At 35.5% G+C, this 21,273-nt stretch overlaps 2 protein-coding genes and 1 long non-coding RNA gene across 4 annotated transcripts; 2 read left to right on the top strand and 1 right to left on the bottom strand.

Annotated features, from left to right (window-relative positions):
• Positions 1 to 380: 380 nt before the first annotated feature.
• On the bottom strand, positions 381 to 1,947 carry LOC132606844 (uncharacterized). Its single transcript, XR_009570090.1, has 2 exons — positions 914 to 1,947; positions 381 to 832 (listed from the first exon to the last, which is right to left on the bottom strand). It is a non-coding gene; the product is annotated as an uncharacterized LOC132606844 (long non-coding RNA).
• A 780-nt stretch (positions 1,948 to 2,727) lies between these two features.
• Positions 2,728 to 16,082, top strand: LOC132606830 (uncharacterized). 2 transcript variants are annotated; one of them, XM_060320478.1, is made up of 7 exons: positions 2,728 to 3,141; positions 5,560 to 5,659; positions 8,813 to 8,923; positions 11,245 to 11,359; positions 14,072 to 14,154; positions 15,050 to 15,111; positions 15,606 to 16,082. In XM_060320478.1, exons 1-7 carry the CDS (start codon positions 2,948 to 2,950, stop codon positions 15,718 to 15,720), a joined length of 780 nt encoding a protein of 259 aa, XP_060176461.1. In that variant the 5' UTR covers positions 2,728 to 2,947; the 3' UTR covers positions 15,721 to 16,082. The 2 variants fall into 2 exon arrangements, with proteins under 2 accessions (XP_060176461.1, XP_060176469.1); XM_060320486.1 differs by having other exon boundaries at positions 2,737 to 3,141; positions 8,861 to 8,923.
• Positions 16,083 to 17,672: 1,590 nt separating this feature from the next.
• LOC132617904 (uncharacterized) lies at positions 17,673 to 21,042 on the top strand. The gene is made up of 2 exons (XM_060332973.1): positions 17,673 to 17,840; positions 18,640 to 21,042. The coding sequence occupies exons 1-2, from the start codon at positions 17,829 to 17,831 to the stop codon at positions 21,040 to 21,042; spliced, it is 2,415 nt and encodes an 804-aa protein (XP_060188956.1). The 5' UTR covers positions 17,673 to 17,828.
• Positions 21,043 to 21,273: the final 231 nt, after the last annotated feature.

Genomic DNA, 21,273 nt, shown 5'->3' with positions numbered 1-21,273 from the left:
TCCATTTCGAGGAAGGACGAAGTACTATGATGCTTTCTGTTTTGTCAAGCCTTGATTTGGTCTCTGATTTGATGGTTGTACGTGCTAGAAATGTAGTACAATTAATACAAAACTTCATAATAATAAATAGATGAATCTTCAATAAATAGACGATGATGCAAAAACAAAGTATATTAGAAGAAACACAATTATCAATAGATGGAGTACGATTAGAGTCTTTTGGTTATATTTGATTACATTTTTTTTAGTTAAATTTAGCCCGTAAAGGGCATTTTATAAATTAATCAAAAAATCCAATATAAATAAAAATGCGTCCAACAAAGAAAAAAAAAGGAAGTAAACTAATTCTATCAGATGCAATCCCTTCTATTTCTCGATAATTCCACATTTTTGTCAGCTCGAGATGGCCATTTTATTTATTAAAATCCTAAAAAAAAACATAAAAGCAAAAGCTGTCCAAAAATAAAGAAAAGGAAAAAGAAAAATGGAAAGAAAAAGGAAAGTAGATGCAACAAAAAATTATTTGAACCCCTAAATTTGCTCGAGCATCTATCTCTCTCATTGGCGGTCTGATGTTCTTGATTCAGGTTTAATTTCGCTTCTCTGTATAGATCTTGTTGTGGATAAACTCTCATCTTGATGTTGTTGAGGTCGCACATGCTTGATTTGAACTCGTTGATGTGATATGACCTCTATGATGTTCTTCGCAGTTCATGTGATACGAAACTTCTGAGTATGTTTTACTTTCGATTCCTCCCTCTTTCTTTCTAATGTAGTTTAGCGATATTAATGAAACCCATAAAAGAAAGTAAGTTGCTCCAACTAATTGAGCCTGGAACAAAACTCGTCAATAAATAAATAACTTTACTTTGAACCAGATTAGAGGGTTTTCAAGCGGGGAAAAAGACATTACCCGAAAAGACAAGATTTGGCTTTCTCATAGACTCAACTCCATGGCAATGATTTTCATAGCATCTGGTGAGAATTTGAGATGCTAAAAGTGAATCAAAAGCAGAGAAGCTAGCACTTAACCTTGGGTGAAGTCCGATCTAGCCTTGCCGATGTCGTCGCCAGCGTTCAAGCATCTTAGCTATCGAGAACTTTCTAATTTGGTCTTTTGATTTTTCTTGTTTGATGGTCGGCTCTTCAGCTGACTTTTGTTTTCTTTTTTGCTTTAAGACAACTTTTGTTTTGTTTGTTATTTTATTAATAATACATATCCACTAAGTTTATTTAGTGGTCAATTAAAAAAATAACTTTACTCGTAAAATATTTGTCAAGCAAAAATTGCACTGTTTAGTTTTCCTATTTGGGCAAGTTGTTGTTCCAGTCCTTTTTAAGTTATTAGATTTCAAATTAATAATCCTATATATATATGTATGTATTTTCTTTTTACATATAATGGACCAAAGCTATTGGGCTCGGTCGAACCTGTAAGCTATACTTTAGCTCCACCCTTTGTGGTAACAAAAGCGGATTCAAGAATTTAGCTTATGGATTCAATAGTTAAGATTCTTAACATTCAACTCATTTGATATTTAAAGTTATAGGTTCATATTTACTATTTATTACAATTTTAGCTGATTTTTATGTATGAATTTATGCTTCAGAAAGTACTGGATTTGTATGAACCCGATACCACACAACTACACCCGCCCTTGAGTGATAAGTACTCCTTCATCCTCAATTACTGGTGTCAGCTTTAGGCTATAATATGAAATTGCCTTTTCAATTGAGTGATTTTTTCATTTTATTTATTTATTGAAACTCTATTGAACTAAAAGAAAAATCAAATTTGCTTATCTCATTAACTTGATTGAATTGTAGTTTATTTTTCACTTATTTTTATATTTATCCTCCCATTTGTACTTTTATCAATCGAAATGCCTTTCTAAATATTTCTCAAAGTTCCATCTATACACGAAACCTGAAAAGTAAATGAACCGAGTTGACCGCTAAAACTGCTAGTATTACAACTTGTCGATTGGATTCATTGATATGCCTTTTCTGACTATACACGGAACGTGAAAAGCAAATGAACCGAGTCGACCGCTAATACTGATAGTAATAAAACCCTATCCATTGGATTCGTCAATACACATTATTTCTTTCATCTGCTTAAATGATTGTCATGAGTAAACTTGAAGGAATTGAGCACTCTACAATTTTAGATTTAATTGCATCCCAAAATACAAGCACAGAGAAAATGTCATGTGAATATTTTATTGGGGTTTTTACACTCTATACCAATTCAGGTAAAATATTTACCTGGTTTAGCCAACTTTTGTTTTTACCTGTTGTAGCTGCCGAAGAAGTCGCCGGAGAGGTCGTTTCCTTCATCCTCTTCGCTGTATGATTGGATCTCCACCGGAGAGGTAGTCTCCTTCATCCTCTCTCTTGTACCACTGGATCTCCACTGAATTCCCACTAGATCTCCACCGGAGAAGTTCGTCTTCTTCATTCTATCCCCTATACCACTAGATCTCCATTATTGTGTAATTTTATACATGTAGAAGTGTGTATAAACACGTCTCACGTATAAATAACTCTTGTATAAATTTATATAATATTGTATACTAGTGTAAACATATATATAAACACCTCTTATATATTATTATACACTTTTATATAAGATTGATACGTATAAAATTGTATATTATTATATACCGTGAAAAAGTGGCTATGCCGATGTAATTTAAAATATGACCGGAGCAAAGCAAGAGTAGAAAAAGCCATACACGTCATTACAGCAGTCTAATCACATCTTAAGTATTTGCTTAACGATTTACTCAATCCTTTAAAGAGATAACTCTCCAAGTTTTTCCCTCTTTTTCACCCTCGCGCATCCAATAGACTCATTTTTCTCAGCAAAATTTAGCGCTAAACAGTAAACACTTTCATAGTTTTCTCAGAGGCATTTTATCAAACAGAAAGACGACGTATTTTGATGGCTGCAAGTGCGAATAATAATGGCGGCCAAGAAGGAACAAACAATGGGAACAGCACCACAACTAACTGCGTTTCGGTTCCTGATAACTCCGTTATTGGTCCGACACAAGCGGCGCTTAAGCATCCAAATCCATGCCTTAACGTCGAATGGACTACCGAAGAACACTCTCTCCTTAAAGAATTGCTTGACGAGTATGTGATTGTATTTGCTTAGCTGTGTGTAGTTTTCATCTGTGAATTATTATTAATTTATTTGTTGCGGATGCAGGATTTTAAAATTTTGATGTTGTAGCTTGTTTGGTCAAGCTTTTAGGAGGTCAAAAGTGCTTATTTTAAGTAGGTGTTTGGCCATGAAATTCAAATATTTTTTACTTCATTTGGAATTTTGAAGTTGGAGTTGACGATGGAGTTAAACGGTTATATTTTGTGCAAAGAATATTTGGTTGTTTGAAAGTACTGAAAGTGAAAAAAGAAGTGAAAACAGTGTTTTAGGTGTTATCCAAAATAAGTTGTATTAGGAATTTTAACGGCCAAATGTTGATTTTCAAATAAAGTGAAATAATTTTCCGGAAAAACGTAAGAAATTTTCATGGCCAAACGGGTAGTTAAGTGAGGTGTTTGGCCAAGATTTTGGGAGAAAATAAGTGTTTCTGGGAAGTAGCAGAAGTTGTTTTTCGGAAACTATAGAAAAGTAGCTTTTCCATAATTTTTTGAAAAGCACTTTTGAGAAAATACACTTAAAAGTACTTTTTAAAAGCTTGGCCAAACTCTTGCTGCCCAAAAGTACTTTTAAAAAAACCACTTATCAAAATAAATTGATTTAGAAGCTTGGCCAAACAGGCTATCATAATGTTATGTAATGAAAAAATATAGTGATTTATGACTTTATTAAGTTGTTACCTGTTTCACTTGTGTTATCAGTTCGTAGCTGTGCAATTATTGAATAATTATCTAAAACCTATTAAAAAATAGAGACAAAAGTGAATAAGTATTGAAATTCGGTTGTTGCTATGGAAGTTCAAAGCAGAGAGGAGTAAAATGCTATTGATGAAGTATCAATGTCGTAACAACTGAAATATGAAGTTTTAGTGCAAGAAAAACATGAAGATACCAAAAATTCTTCGAGCATATAACTAATTTTTTATTTCTGAGGAAAAACTCTATTTAGTATTGGAAAAATTGGAGACCAAAAATTCAATAATATGGATGGAATACAAATATGATCAAGCAAGTCTCATTTTGTAATGTTGATTGTTTTCGAAAATATTGTGTAATTTAGATCTTATTGTCATGTATATAATTTATAGTGAAACAAATTTATAGTGGCTAAGATAGAGACAAATCTCAATTTGAAGTAACTAATAATCACTTAAAATAAAAAGAAAGGGAGAAAGCGAGAGAACATAGAAAAGAAGCAAAGGAATTGTTTTGAGGAAGTTCAAACTGTGGTCTGATAAAGCGAAGGAGGACAGAAGAAAAGGAGAGAAAGAACAAAAAAGTGTACATGAGAATATCTGCTGAAGTGGAGAGAAACAGAAAAAAACGAAACAAAAAATCAAAGAAAGAGAGGAAAAAAGGAGCTGAAAGGAAGATAGCAAAAGCTTCCATGATGAACAGGGGCGGATGTAGCATACCAACAATGGGTTCATCTGAATCTGGTACTTTCAACACAGAGCATAAATTTATATGTAAAAATCCACGAAAATTGCAACAAATAGTAGATACGAACCCATAACTTTAAAGATATAATGGGTTCAATGCTAAGAACCTTAAATGCTGAACCCATAAAACTTAAATTCTGGATCCGCTTCTGATGATGAATGATACATTACGTAAAAGTAATTAACTTTTTGTAACCCTCAGGGGTTGGCTTGGTGGCAATTGACTTGAGCCTTGGGGTGCTCCCTTTCAAGGTCTCAAGTTCGAAACCCACTGGGTGCAAACAATTTCTGAGGGCCATCGGACTGGGTAAAACCTGAATTAACCGTGGTGCACTTGCGGGAAACTCCTTGCCGAGGGCCTGTGCACCCCCGGGATTAGTCGGGTCTCTAAGAGACCCGGACACCCGGTGCTTAATCAAAAAAAAAAAAAGTAATTAACTTTTTGTTAAATTTCACTGTATAAAGAGGATCGCTGTCTGGACCTAAAGATAGATCATGCAAAGTCCTTGTTGTCATCCTTTTCATCATACCCATTGATACTTGCATCTTCCTGGACAGGTAATTATGATGAGAACGAAAAGTTAATTTCACAGAATCAAGCTACAAATTTACTCTGACAGTGCTTACCATTTATAGCAAGTGTAAGTAAAGGGTAGAAAACAACAAGATTGCATGAGAAATCCTGTTTTAAAGCTGTTACACAGACGAGCAGATATTAGTCATTCATCATGTTTTTCAGCCTTTTCATGAAAGGCTTAATGCAGATGTAAATGTCCTAGTTGTTATATTTAACTGAATTATGCATTCCTGCGCAATAGAACTTTTCTGGTTATCGTCTGATTAATCACTGTTTGACTCTATTTGCAACATGCGTTCTTGAATAACACTGCTGCCAGACTTTCACTTTTTACTTCTCGAATAAAATGACAGTGAAATGCCATTTTTGCAGATATGCAGCTGACAACAAACTGCATTGTTATGCTAAAATTGCGATGCAGTTAAAAAACAAGTGTGTACGAGATATAGTATTGAGATGTAGATGGATGAGTGTAAGTTATGATTCCATATTATTTTGAGTTATTTATCCGTGTATTGTTAATCAGCTGTTATCACCTGTAATTTTAATTTTTAAAGCATACTTGTTAGCCTCTCCATAATTTAGATATTGGTATTAGTTGAATTGGAAGTCTTTCTGACCTGCTCCTTAGGATGTAAACAGTAAAAGTAGGACTTGGTAAGAGATTGATCTGGAGGATGTTAATTTTGGTACAGAGTTAGGCTGCTAGTCTTGATTTTGTGTCTAGCTTGGGAATGTCCAAGATTGAGAGATTATTTTCTTAAAGCTGACTAAATAATTAGTGAAGCCCATGATGGTTCTTGTTTATGTGTTCTTGGAGCGCGAGGGATTGAAGGAGGGGGGGGGGGGGTAGGGGCACGGTTCTTACTTGAACTCTCAAGCAAAATTTAAAATGGGTGGGAAAAAGCTCCTGGTGAAACAGGATTGTTCTTTTTTGTAGCTATTGTGAGAATTTGAAGGATCAGACAAAACAGATATCCTATATGGTGTCGCTGTCTGGACAAACTTTGGCAACTTATGGTAATAATTTCAGAACCTAGTCAATTTGAAAGTTCTGATTCGAAGAACATCAAGATGTGGCAGGATGCATTGCTGGGCGACTCATCTTTAATGGAGATCTTCCATGATCTATATGCTTCAGTGATGAACCAAGAGGCCACTGTGGCTGATTTTAGAGCAAGGAATAGATGGAAGCTAGAGTTAAAGAAGTATTTTTTTTCACTGGGAGATTGAGAGAGTGGCTAACCAAGATTTTCCCACAGTCACAGAATGATAGACTGATCTGGAATGATAGATTTTACTGGCTTCTTTACAGTGAAATAGAATACTGAACAACACAGTTAGAAGCAAACAATCGCCACGAGAAAACCTTTTGGAAGAGTTTGGCGTCATTGGAAGTAGTATGTTTCACTTGGATTGCCTTACACGGAGCTTCCATAACTCAACCAAATCTAAGCAGGGGAATAAGTATGTATACTAGATGCTGTCCTGTGTAGATATCTGCATTGGAAGAGTCAGAACAGCTTCTGCATCATACGATGTCCAGCCAAATTTGGGGCTGTTTACCAACCTTTTTTGAGCATTTATTGGGTGATATCCAGCACTTAAGGTGCAATCAGCGTTGGAGAAATCAAAAGATGATAAACAAGCATCTCAAGGCAACATACACCATCCATCAATGTATAATATGGTCAATATGGAGATATAGCCATTCTGGATGGCCTTAAGGCATCCTGTGGCATTTATTGCATAATATATAGACACTTACAGTTTTTGGCTTTTTGGTGTTAGATGGGGAATGTAGATCATTTTGTCACTCTTTTGGACTATATTGACTCCTTGCAGCAGAAAGGAGCAGTAGTCCTGACACTGTACAGATACCAGCACCATTTGCCAGTAAAATTTCTTAGTTATAACTAACTAATTAAGCCAACTTAATAATGATAACAACAACAACAACAACATACCCAGTTGAATCCCACAATGTGGGGTCTGGGGAGGGTAAAGTGTACGCAGACCTTACCCCCACCTTGGAAGGTAGGGAGGCTGTTTCCGAAAGACCCTCGGCTCAAAAGAAACAAGAGAAAACAAGGGAAAAGAGTCAGATACGGACAAGCAAATCAAAGCAATGCGAAAATGAGAAATAACAAGAGCAAAAAAGTCATGATAAAACAACATGGATAGACAAGACCCAACACATAAAAGCAGTATATTAATACTTCCTAATATGGGAAAGAAATCCCCGCTGCCCCCCACTAGCCCTCTACCCTGATACTCGACCTCCACCCCCTCCTATCCCCGGTCATGTCCTCGGTAAGCTGAAGTAGCGCCATATCCTGCCGAATCACCTCTCCCCAGGCCTTCTTTGGCCTACCTCTCCCTCTCTTCAGGCCCATGCCGCCCACCACTGCCATCCTCTCACACCTCCTCACTGGCGCATCAACGCATCTCCGCTGCACATGGCCGAACCATCTCAACCTTCCTTCCCGCATCTTATGCACCACAGGGGCCACACCCACCTTGTCCCGAATCACTTCATTCCGAATCCTATCTCTCCTGGTATGCCCGCACATCCATCTCAGCATCCGCATCTCTACCTTCATCATCTTCTGGACATGAAGCTTCCTTAACTGGCCAGCATTTCGTCTCATATAACATAGACGGTCTAACCACCGCTTTGTAGAACTTTCCCTTTAGTATAGGCGGCACCTTTTTATCGCACAACACCCCCGATGCGAGCTTCCATTTCATTCATCCCGCTCCAATACGATATGTGACATCGTCGTCAATCTCGCCATTCCCTTGGATGATTGACCTTAGGTACTTGAAACTTTCTTTCTTCGGGATGACCTGAGTATCTAGCTGCACGTCCTCGTCCTCTACCTGAATCACACCATTGAACTTGCACTCTAAGTACTCTGTCTTAATCCTGCTCAATTTGAAACCCTTCAACTCCAGGGTCTGTCGCCAAACCTCCAGTCTCGCGTTTAACACCGCTCCGCGACTCGTCAATAAGCACAATGTCATCTGCAAACAACATGCATCACGGCACCTCTCTTTGAATGTGGCTTGTCAGTGCGTCCATTGCCAAAGCAAACAAAAACCGGCTAAGAGCGGACCCCTGGTGCAGGCCCATCGTGACTGGGAAGTGTTTTGAGTCACCTCCAACCGTCCTCACCCGGGTCTTGGTCCATCATACGTGTCCTTCATCGCTCTAATGTATGCTACAGGAACACCTCTAGCTTCCAGACATCTCCACAGCACCTCCCTTGGGACTCTGTCGTAAGCCTTCTCTGGGTCAACAAACACCATGTGCAAGTCAGTCTTCTTATCCCTATACTGCTCCACCAACCTCCTCACAAATAAGAAAAAGAAAAATGGATATTGGATATCCATTTTTAGTTCGCGGGTCCTACCTTCCCTTGAATGGGGTTGCTTTTAACCTCTCTAAAGAGGTTTGGGCTTCTAGTTTAAATGTAAACTTTATGAAGAACAAAGTGCTGTGCGGGTACAAGTGTGGAAATTAATGTATACTGTATTCTTACAAAAAAATTGTTTGACAAGCAGGAAGACTTTACAATGCCTTCTTTTGGAGCTAAATCTGTTTTTTTTTTTTCTTTCTCAGTTATGCATAATTACTATGTTTAGCTGCTCTTTCTCTTTGTTGAAGCAGAAAAAGGAAAATGGGAAGCGAAGAAAAGAAGATCATATTTCGAAGAAAAATAAAGATAAAAAGGTGTGTTATCTAATTGCAGCACATGGTTCTTGGCCCTTTTAATAGATACTTAAGAAAGGGTGTTTTCATTTAGCAAGTGTCTCTTTGTTGGATGAATGTTCTTTGTTTCAACATACATCCAGACGCAGCCATATTTCCCCATGGGGCTATGACGCTGCTAATGAGGTTCTGATTAAGGTGCATCAGCTAGTGGTTTAAAACATTTATATGTAGCTGTGTGGCCCATGTTGAACTCATTATGAAGAGTTCATTGATCTTATATTTTGTCATCATTCTTTCTTCAGCTTTCTCAGTCTAATTTCTTCTTTTGATGTGAGATCCATGTCATTTGTGAAACTTTGTTGTGATTGAAATTTTGGAAGCAGACAACTGTATAGGCATAAACAAAAAGGCTGATGTGCTTACACAAAAAGAGCAACTATATGTAACATATGCGCGCATTACGTGTTTGTTTAGTAGTCATGATTCTAGGCTGTTACCCAAGCTAAGCCTTCAAGTAAAGAGACCCAAAAAGGAGGCTTTGCTATACACTTTAGTTTTTCAGAGACAGAAATTGTCTTCCGTCAAGTGTAGGGCCACTTAGTACCCTTCAAGGCGCTGTATATGTATGGTTGCCTTTCAACTCCTGGATGATTACCTTGGGTTAGTTATCTATTCCTTTTAAAACAACTGAAACAAATATTTGCTTGCAGTCCTTATCTATATAACAACAACAACAAAAACAACATACCAGTGCAATCCCACAAGTGGGGTTTGGGGAGGGTAGTGTGTACGCAGACCTTACCCCTATCTCGGGAGGTGGAGAGGTTGTTTCCGATAGGCCCTCGGCCAGTCTCCTCATCTATATTATTATAAAAGTACGAATCCCCTTAGTGAAATGTCGTTCGCCTGTTTTATCCTTAAATATTAATTTTACATTGAACAAAACGGTAATTTAGGTTACTTTTCTAATATTTAGGCCTCTTTAAAATCAACTAAAGTTCTTTTTATTAAATCATTCCTTATTGAACTAGTAGGAAATCCTAACATTTAGGACTTTAGAATCAATTAAAGTTTTACCCAAAAAATTCAACTTTTTAGCTCTTCAAATAACTTATCCTTGATGTCTATTCTCTAACTTTTTTTCCTTACAACTAACGGTATTCTTTTCCTTTTATATTTTAGCAAATTAAAAAGATAATCTTGGGAGCAAAAACGAGTTGAGAGCCCTAAAATTGTGATTTAGTTCGAAGGCAGTATATTTCTTTGTAGGATTTTGTATCATTTTGGGTACTTTGGTGCTGACATTTCTATTTGGCTAGCTAGAAGCCTACAAGTCAATTAATCTAAATGTGACATTTATTCTTTACCGAGTTAACTAAATAGGGTCAATATCTTTTTTAGAAACTTAATTTTTTTTCTTATTTTTTATTTTATAACTTAAAATACTTTTTAATAATATTTAAGTATTTTTTAGAAATTAATATTTAAGTTATTAAAAGCCCCGGTAAAGATTGCATTAATTTCATTAAATTAAAGTATATAAAGTAATTAATTTCTGACCCAATAAAGATTACATTAATTTAATTACATTAAAGTATAATGTTACCTGTTTCAAAAAAAAATTACATTAAAGTATATAAAGCACAGAGCCCCAACACAAAATGCTGAATTAGAAATAATATAAAAAGACTTTAAAAAATGATAAAATCAAAAAAGTCAAACTAAGAAAGTTCTTACAATTCTTATGGAATAAATTATAATTACAGTTAAAATAAATTTGAAATGATTAATATCAAGAATCTGAATGAATATAAAATAAATTATTTTCTTTAATGTTGCAAACAAATTATTAAAATTTTGAACTAACTAATTAATTCTATTCTTTTTCAAATTCCTCATATACAGTAAGCAGTTTTATTTTTCAAATTGACAACTCTTAGGTATCTCAATTTATTACACGAGAAAAGTATCAGTGGTGAAAGAAATTAGAAAATAAAGCAAAAGTCGATTATAGTATGGTATTATAAGTTAAATAGGCAAAATACAAATTTAAAGTAACAAAGATGAGATTGTAGAAGATAACATGTATTCTAAATGAATTGTCATTATTTGTTTTTGTTGCATTCATTCCAACAAATGAAAATTTCCATTTTTTCTTATATATTAAGTTATTTCTTGTCAAATGGTTCACATGCAAGGCACGCACCCTGAGACTAGTTTATCCCGAAAGGAAAAAACCGATTTACTTGCAGTCTCAACTTTTGACAGCTATGCCGTACATTGCATTGAATTTTGAATAATAAGTTCTTTGCCATGATTCTCTTGTTTTTTGGTTTTAGGAAAAAGTTACAGAATCTATGCCAAAATCTACTCATGTTGCTAATCGCACAAATGGTCCTCCCTATGCTCAAGCTGTTATGTCGATGGACAGCGATGATGGAATTTCCTACCAAGGTTGGTCCTTATGCCTCTGATTCCACTTTTAAAGATCAACTGAACTTTGAGAAAACTGAGTTTTAAGTAGGAGCTACGCTGTTTGGAGCTCTCTGCTTTTATTTTTCGCATTTAGAGTCTAGTGGTCCTGCCTGGAATGACATGTTAGAGGGAGGTATGCATGTTCAGGAAGATGAAATGAATAGAGATGATAAGCATATAATCTCCTCTTGATGATCATAACCGAATCCCTAAGAGGTTCTGATAACTGTCATTTTCAAACTTACAGAGAGTACTTCAATTTGAGCCATCCTGTGTCGATTTATGTGCATGATGACTTAAATGAACACTATGAGTACTTTTAGATATTAGAACGTTTTTTGAGGTGTACCCTTATTGATTTGTATTCTGATATGGTAATACTTTTATTAAGATTTCTTCTGTAGTTTTTGATAGGTAAAGTAAATTTATTATTGCAATACATAAAGAGCACCATGGAGATGCTGTTGTGCAAAAGTATGTATTAAAACAGGCTAAGTCTGGATAAAATCCATAAACTCGATCAACTTGTCTACCACATAAACATCTTTAGGCTTTTGTAGTTTGTACTCGACATTCCAATCAATCAGAAAAACATAAACATCTTTAACAGCTAATACCAAAAAGTTAACCATTGTAAGCATTTAAATTTAAAATTTATGTATAGATTGAGCAATCCCTTCAAAATGTCTTCGGTTCCTTTCCTTCCATAATACCCTCAGTACACAGATTTCTATTATTTAGAGCAACATGTGAAGGAAAGGGTCGATGCTGGATTAGTTGAAATGTGAAAATAATAAAGCTATGCTAGGCCATCACCTTTCCAGTGTTCCCCAAAGAAAGTGCAAACATTTTGTCTGGAAGATAAGGAGATCTACTATTTTCAGAAACTGATGCCAGTCACGAACTTTGTTTGGCCGAAATTTGGAATCAGATTACTAATTTGAATTTTTTACGCCCTAAAATTATAGTTCATATGAAAGGTACAGAATTGTTTTTATATGGATTAAACTGTGAACATCTATTATGTGATGTTAAAAGTTTCAATGAGTTTTTGTAAGTGAGATCGCCCATTTTTATTCTTCAGATATTGGCCACAAACAACTCTCTGCCAACTTTACATAATACCTTTTAAAAGCTAATCTATTGGTGATTTTAAAGAGCATTTCACTCTATTTAAGAACTAATAGAAAAATAAGAAAAATAATTTTAAAATCTTTGATTTCCTAATTGGACAGTCGACTTGTAGATGATTGTTTATGGCTCACTTTTGATCTTTTTTCTTTTTTGGTAAGCGTGTTTTGACATTATGAAGTTGAACGTGTTGGAATTTCATACATTTCTGACTGCCCTATGAAATGAAATTTTATGTGGATTGAAGCTCCCCATTATTCATATGGGTTTATTACTTTGTCAGTCACTTGACAATTGAGGTTGCTCCAGTGGCAAATACCATTTAGTTTTCTGCCAAGATCTTGGGTATTCGCGCCACCAGGGGAGCAGAGTGGGAAAGGGCTTTTGAGTAGTAGTAGAAGCTAAAGGAATAGCTTTTCTCCATAAGCACTTTATGAACCTTGATCAGGCAAAGAATTGCTGCTCCAATATTGGCAAAATGCTTTTCAAAATGATTAGCTAAACACGAACTGCTACTTTTCAAAAGTACTTTTTCAAAAAACACTTCTGCCAGAAATCACTTTTCAAAATATAGATTTTATAAGTACCCGCAAGGGTGGCTCAGTTGGTTGAGCATGAGGCTTTCATAATGGAGGTCTCAGGTTCGAAACCCCCTCCCTACGACAGCAGGGGATTTGCCTTCTGGGTTGAGCTCGTCACACGGGGCTTGCCTAGTGCGGGTTATCTCTCCTGTGCGGTTTGCGAGCTATTACACAGGAGCTGGGTTTACCCTGTGCGCACCCGAAGGGTAGCGGCTGCAGGTTTCCATGTCATCAAAAAATAAATAAATATAGATTTTAGAAGCTTGATCAAACATGCTATTAACCTCTGTAAAAGTGGGCCATTGTTGACTCCTGGACAGGGAAGGTTTTGGGTGGTGGGATTTACTAAACCGCAACCTCCCCCCCCCACCCCCCCCACCCCCCACCCCACCCCAAGTCTCTTATTCCCCACCTCCACCCCCAAATCACCTTCCTAATGGTATGCAATGTTCCTCTGAGAGAAGTGGTTATACTATCACTCAATGACTTTCTTATTCCCCCCTCTCTCTCTTCCCAATGCTATGTAATTTTCCTCTGAGAAAAGTAGTTGTATATCAGCTCTATGCTGGATGCTATTCTTCCATTCATGCTTACCGCCGTGTTTTACTTGTACTATTCAATATCTAAGTTGGTGCTTGGGACAATATGAACTCTGCTTCTCTGCATGCTCCATCAGTGTTAGCAATTACTTGAACCTTTGGATCCTTAAGATTTTTGTATCTGCTCCAATTTATCCTGTTGTCTTATTTCGTGGTTTTTAGAGAAATGATCTTTTTACCAATGCACTTATAACCAACTCAGAATGTTTTGATACATTATGTAGATACTAGATAGAATAGCATTTCAACAATATGCATTACATTCTCCTTTTCTCTGTCGGTGATATTCAATGGGAAACAATCATGTTTATTATCTAGGTCCTTTTTTTCTTATTTTATTTTGGGCATATATGGTGTATGTAAGTCTTGTAATTTTTCAGCCATTGGTGGTCCTGCTGGACAGCTTCTTGAGCAAAATGCTCAGGCCTTGGATCAAATTTCTGCTAACTTTGCCGCTTTTAAGGTCAGTTAATGGTTTTGAGATTTTCCATTACCCCCTGCCTCACCCTTTTATCTGTGATCTGTGACACACAACGATAATGATACCGTCTGCTGTTTACACTTGTAATAAACTTATTTTAAAAGGAAATACGACTGTTGTTATTCAGCTCGCTTACTGGTGTAAATTTGAATATTTAGACAACAATGACAGCATGTTAGAGTTTATCAGCTCCCTTCAGTAATAGTGGGAGAGTGCCTCGTAGACTTTTATCGTACGTAGCACTTTCTTAGTGCTGGTTCCTACTTGATGAATTTTTATCTTTACTGATAAAAAGCTAAAGAATATTCATCTCTGTTACATTGCTAATATGAAGGTTAAGGGGGTAAATTAGTTCTTCATTGCCTGGTTTGAAGAGAAGGTAGCTAAAATTTTGTCTCTAGTGGGAGTGATGAGGGAACAGATAACTTGTTCCCTACGGTGACAAGGTTCACTTTTGAAGGAGGCACAGGATTTTTTTTTTTTTTTTTTTTTATGGAGGCATTTGTATATAGTATGATATAATGCAATTCTTGTATATGCATTTTTGAGTTTTAACTTCCGCAAACCCTGTAAGCATTCAGGCATGAGAATCTGTTGGGGATGATCTTTCTCTTGAAGATTCAGAAATAGGTCTTAATTATAAAGATAGAGAACTATCAGGGCTTCTTTCTGCTATGCTTCTGCGTCATGATATTCTTTGCTTGCAAGATCCTTATTTTTCCAAGTGCACTCATCCAAGGAACAGCGTCTTATATGCTGTGCCTACTATCTAGTGATGAGCCTGCTGTATTATTCGTGAAAAAGTTACATGGATAGATTTTTGATCTTGTTGGCAATTTGCAATGTAAAGCATTACCCTTTTTTGTGATTGGTGCAGATCCAGGAAAACATCAACCTTTTCTTCCAGGCTCGAAACAATATCCTCACCATCTTAAATGAGTATGATTATCCTTATCCTTCCACTCTCTGTCTGTGTGTGTGTGTGTATATATTAATGCATGTATTTATCTCTGTGTCCTGTCATTCTTTTTTATCATGAGTGGATCTCATTTCCATGCTTTTTATCATGAGTAAGTCTCCTTTATCGTCAAGAACACATACTATCTGATAATTTTGCACGTCTACTACTTTTCAATTGTGGGAGTTACTTGTCAAGCACATATTGCAAATAAAGAAGATAGATTGACCTACATTTTGGTAAGAAAGAAAGGAAAACTAGCTGCTATCATCTATCAAAAAAAGAGGAAGAAATGTAAAAGTTAACCCCAAAAGTTCTTTTAAGTCTGGGAAAAATGTAAAAGGGTCCGTATATCAGACAAAGTATATATTTGTATTATATACTCAACAAGGTGCATAATTTCTTGCATAATTTCTTGACTTCTCTCGACTTGCTTGCCGCTTCATTACGTGCTAAAATAAACAATCTCTTGCAGCTTGAATGACACGCCAGAGGTAATGGATCAGATGCCTCCGCTCCCTGTAAAGCTAAATGAGGAGCTCGCCAACTCAATCATTCAGCGACCACCATCGTTGCCAAATAAATCATGAGGTCCTGTCTTGTTCCTGTCTCGGGCTTTCTAGAGATGCTGCACGTGAGTTTCCTGAAGTTGAGACCCTTTCAATCGCTTAGAAAGCATAATAAACTGGCTATTCTTGTCAAGTAGTTCATCCAGGGAAACTTGCACCAAGTTTTTACTGGTTTTGTTCCTTTTACAGTATTTTGTTTCTGCACTTTGTTTGTTCTGTTAACCTTATTTAGTTATTTACCATATATTTTGGTCTTCGGTGGAATAATGTTAGGAAGTCACTGGTTTTACCATGTGCATATATTATGTGGAGGAAGGGTTCTGTTTTCTGTAAATAATTTCTTTGATAAATGTTAAATAGAAAAAGTTGACACCATCCGTCTATTGATTGTTTGTTTTTTATTATTTTTATTATTTTTTTTCTTTTTCAAAGTTCATGTCATCAATTTATACAATAGTTCCTCCATGAAGATTGTGGCCTCTTCTCTTTTGGACACATTTTGAAGCATCCATCAAATTGTAGTTTGTCACATTATATGGTATCAAGAAGCTTAGCTGTAGACTAGTAAGAGGATACTTCTAGTTCGAGCTGCTTTTTAGTTGGGGAACATGAGTAGAATTTGTTACAAATTTTGGAATATTTATGGCTCAATATTCAATCAAGAACGCAAATGTTGCTCTTTCAAATGAAATAAGAATCTAAGACATTAGATATACTCATAGGTGCAAATTAAATACCAATTTAAAGAAAAATGACATTGCACGTCGAATAAAAAATAAAAGAAAAAAGGTTGTTGTACAGTCCCCTTTGGGTGATTCAAACACGTAGTGGCCGTCTATGAACTGATTTTGATTTCTCTTATTGGTTGCTGATGTATAACCTTCTTTACAAGACCATGTATGGCAACACCTTTTCTGCAACAATTTTCTAAAATTGGTAACTATACTTGACTTTTGATTTCTCTGTGAAGTTGTCCATTCTCTTACTACCAATTTGTAAATGGAAGACTGGCAACTAATGAAGGATTCAACTTACATATACCTTAGCGTAAAATAATTGTTATTCTATCATTGTATTTGAAGCTAAACATGTTTTAACAGGTATCGTGCCTTATTTTTCAAATTACTAGTTTCGCTTTTTGAATATAGTATAAAATACTCTTTACAATGTTAGTATATGTATATATATATATATATATATATATATATATATATATATATATATATATATATATATATAACATCAAGAACGGACACATGTACAATTTCCCCTTTGCAATTGTTTCTATATGTGATGTCACATCCGAAGAAATTGATTTGGTTAGTTCTTATAAACGGATAGGTGATTCATGATTACTATTTTATTTAAAAATTGCAATGTCTAAATAGTAAATTTTACGAAAGATCTGTAAAAGCTTTAGTAGACCAATATAAGGCAAAACTTTACTTCATCTTCTTGGACCGTGGTTGTTTCTTTTTGGAATATAAAATCTGACCTTTGCGACCAGTCACGATGTAGTAATCTTTACATCAACGTATTACCTAATGAATCCATTTTTCTTTAATACAACATGGGATTGGGAGGTCCCCATTTTTTAATTTCCCTCTTTGTTAAAATATTACTTCGATCTCAATACTATCTAGACATCATGTTCAGGGGCGGATCTACGTATATCCTAGGGTGTTCATTCGAATCCCCTCAGTCGAAAAATTACACTGTTTATATAAGGTCAAATTTTTATTTTATGTGTATATATTTAATATTGAACCCCCTCAAAACAAAGGAAAGGCGCAGCTCAGTGGCGCAGGGGGTTCAGAGTTGCCCGTTACACGCGGGTTCGAACCCCAGCAGCCCCGCTTACAATATTTTCCTGAACATTTTATTTCAGCTGTTTCATTAAACAAAACGACGTAGTTTAGTAGGACAAAACGACCTAGTTTTGTAGGGGACAAATCTAATTGGATTCAAATCCCTAAATAAGTCAAATATTGAACAAACCTAATGTTTTCTTTCTCTTCTCTTCCGTCACTGTCACCTCACCTAACACCTTTTTTTTTTTTTTTTTTTTTTTTGCTCAGTTTTTTTTTGCTGATTTGTTTGCCTCCGCCACTGCTCTCTGGTCTCCGTTCATGGCTTCTTCGGTAAGTTCTTAGATCCCTCCTTTCTCCATTTTTTTTTATCTTTTCTAAAATTCTAGATATTTGCTTTATTGCGAGAATAAAATACTGGGTATGTTGTTGTTGTTGTTGTTGTTGTTATTTTGTATATTTGCTATAAATTTTAGCTCGATTGCTTCAAATTTGCCCGGAGTGACTGAGAATTGGTCAGTTGCAAAATTTTCTCTCTTGCTTTTTAGATTATACCCATGGAATCTTGGAGATATGATAGTCAACTTTCAGATGCAATTTTTCAGTTGTAATTTTAATATAAATGAATATATCTCAGTGTTCTCACTAATCGCAGCAAAAAGACAAATTAGGACATAAATTAACTTACAAATACCTTCTCTTAACTTCAAATATTTTTTTTATAACTTAAACCAAAGATGCTCAAACGCCTACTAAAGCTTCTCACTTCCTCCTCAAGTTGGTCAGTATTAACTATTAAGTAGTACTTCATATTTTGGAGTCTCCACATTATCAGTACTTTTGTCTCTCAATATATATATGATTGCTAGTAAAAGAAGAGTTAGTCCATAATATGCATTTAGTATGAGCAGATAATCAAATCTATCACGTCCACCCCCCAAATCTTATTAAAGACTGTCTCATATTTTTTGTATTTGGAGATATGATAGTTGAAAATGTCTTGCTGTGTTTAAATTACTTATTTTAGGAAGAACAATTTATTCTAGGAAGAAGGAACTAAATGAGTAAAATTGTCTACAGAATTGTTTATTTCTTTTAAGTTCTAACAAAATTCTTATTTTTTACGATTCAGTCTCAACGTTCAGTGAAGAACTATTTTACGAAAGTACCGAAATCAAGTGTAGCTTCTTCTAGTCAACCTAACCAGGAAGCAAATGCCAACCATTCAGAAGTACCATTACCTTCTTCTCAAGTATTTGATTTGAGTACTTTAAATTATGATCCGGGTGAAAGAACCCTAATCTTGGACTATCATCCAAATCATCGTGATGTTATTAGAAGAGCATACCTTATTAATGGTCCTTGTCAACCTCGGTTGCTTCAGCATGAGTATCCTCAAACGAATATTTCTGGATCAATGCGCCGTTTTAATTCTGAATGGTTTGATGATGTATATCATGATTGGTTGGAGTATAGTGTTAGTAAAGATGCAGTCTATTGTTTGTATTGTTATCTATTTAAAGGCTACAACACCAATCAAGGTGAGGGTGAAATATTTTCAACTGTTGGGTTTAAGAGTTGGCAGAAAAAAAAGAATCTTGGAAAACATATTGGTCTACCGAACAGCCCACATAACCAGTCAAAAAAGAAATGTCAAGATTTATTGCGGGTACAACAGTCTATTCATTTTGCACTTGAGATGCAATTTAGTCAATTTAAGCATGCGTATTTGGTCCGCTTAAGTGCTTCCGTTGATGTAGTAAGACTTCTTATAACTCAAGGATTGACATTTCGAGGTCATGATGAATCTAAATCATCACTTAGTAGGGGTAATTTTCTTCAAATTCTTTCATGGTATGCGAAAAAGTGTGATAATATTCGTGATTATGTACTGGAACATGCTCCTCAAAATGATCAAATGACTTCTCCAATGATTCAAAAAGATATTGTGAGTGCTTGTAAGATAGAAACAATTAAAGCTATTCTTGAGGAATTAAATGGTGACTACTTTTCTTTACTAGTTGATGAGTCTTTTGATGTGTCACGCAAGGAGCAAATGGCTATTGTCTTACGATATATTGATAGAAATGGATTTGTGATGGAGCGGCTTCTTGACATTGTTCATGTTCAAGATACTAGTGCTTTATCTCTAAAGAGGGCAATTGTTAATTTACTTGCTCAACATTCCTTAAGTCTATCATATGTGCGTGGACAATGTTACGATGGGGCAAGCAATATGCAAGGTGAGATCAATGGCCTTAAAATGTTGATTAGGCAAGAAAGTAGATCAGCCCATTCCATTCATTGTTTTGCTCATCAACTTCAACTAACTCTTGTTGCGGTCTCGAAAAAATGTATTGAAGTGGGAAAACTTGTAGTGTTGGTTTCAAATATTTTGAATGTATTGGGATCTTCTTTTAAGCGTATGGATGAATTTCGAGATTCTCAAAAAGAAAGAATTCAAGAGGCATTAGATTTGGGTGAGCTTACAACCGGTAGTGGCTTGAATCAAGAACTTGGCCTTTCAAGAGCTTGTGATACGCGTTGGGGATCTCATTTTAAATCTTTCAACAATTTTATTCTTATGTTTGGCTCTATTCTTAATGTTCTTGAATCACTTGTTCTTGATGCACGATTATTGGATGAAAGAGCCAAGGCAATGGGATATCTTGAAGCTTGTCGAACATATGAGGTTGCGTTCATGTTGCATTTGATGAGTGATGTTTTAGCAATCACAAATGAGCTTAATAAATGCTTACAAAAAAAGGAGCAAGATTTGGCAAATGCCATGTTACTTGTTGAAGTAGCAAAAATAAGGTTGCAAGCATATAGGGATGAAGAATGGGATTCTCTTATTGCTAGGGTGTCTTTGTTTTGTATCAAGCATGAAATTTTGGTACCTAACTTTGAGGAGCCATATGTTAGCTCTTTAAGATCACGAAGGAGACTTGGGGACAATAAAGTCTCTCATCATTATCGTGTTGAGGTATTTTGCAATATTATTGATTGGCAACTTCAAGAACTTAAAGATCGTTTTGGGGAAGCGATGACTGATTTGCTTCATGGAATTTCTTGTTTGAATCCAATTGACTTGTTTTCAAGTTTTGATATCAGGAAAATAATGAAAATGGCTAAATTATATCCTGATGACTTTAATGAATTCAATATGGGTTCTCTTGAGAATCAACTTGCAAGTTACATTATTGATGTTCGTGATGTTGATGAAAGGTTCTACAATCTAAAAGGGCTTTGTGATCTTTCAAAAAAATTAGTTCAGACAAAGAAGCATTCAAATTATCCTCTTGTATTCCGCTTAGTGAAACTTGTTTTGCTTTTGCCGGTTGCCACTGCATCCGTTGAAAGAGCTTTTTCAGCAATGAAGTTTATCAAGAATGACTTGCGGAGTCAAATGAGTGATGGTTTTTTTAGCGGTTGTTTGGTGCCTTATCTAGAAAAAGATGTATTTGATAATGTTTCTAATGATGCTATTATTAAGACATTTCAAGATATGAAACCTCGTAGAGTACAATTGTAGAACTCCATGGTCTTGCTTGTGTAGTCTAACATAGTTTCTTTGTTTTTGCTTCAAAAGCTCCCAAGCTTTTACTTTTGTAATATGGCATCTTCAAGTTGCCTTTCTTAATGGAAACTTCTTACTTTATTAGCTTTTGCTTAGTTTATTACCTATATTGTGGGATTTTATTGTGATATTTTTCTTCATCATGAGCGGAGGTGCCTTCACCTAGCTTCGAGGTTTATGTACGCC

Source organism: Lycium barbarum, chromosome 1 (genome assembly GCF_019175385.1).
Source record: "Lycium barbarum isolate Lr01 chromosome 1, ASM1917538v2, whole genome shotgun sequence".
NCBI classification, from domain to species: domain Eukaryota; kingdom Viridiplantae; phylum Streptophyta; class Magnoliopsida; order Solanales; family Solanaceae; genus Lycium; species Lycium barbarum.
This window is presented reverse-complemented; position numbering and strand designations above follow the sequence as displayed.

Excerpts from the sequence above, each read along its gene's own strand:
- LOC132606830 (XM_060320478.1), top strand. The coding sequence starts at position 2,948 with ATGGCTGCAAGTGCGAATAATAATGGCGGCCAAGAAGGAACAAACAAT. Across the intron at positions 3,142-5,559 it reads CTTAAAGAATTGCTTGACGA|ATATGCAGCTGACAACAAAC; the intron begins GTATGTGATTGT and ends CCATTTTTGCAG. Across the intron at positions 15,112-15,605 it reads ATCCTCACCATCTTAAATGA|CTTGAATGACACGCCAGAGG; the intron begins GTATGATTATCC and ends AATCTCTTGCAG.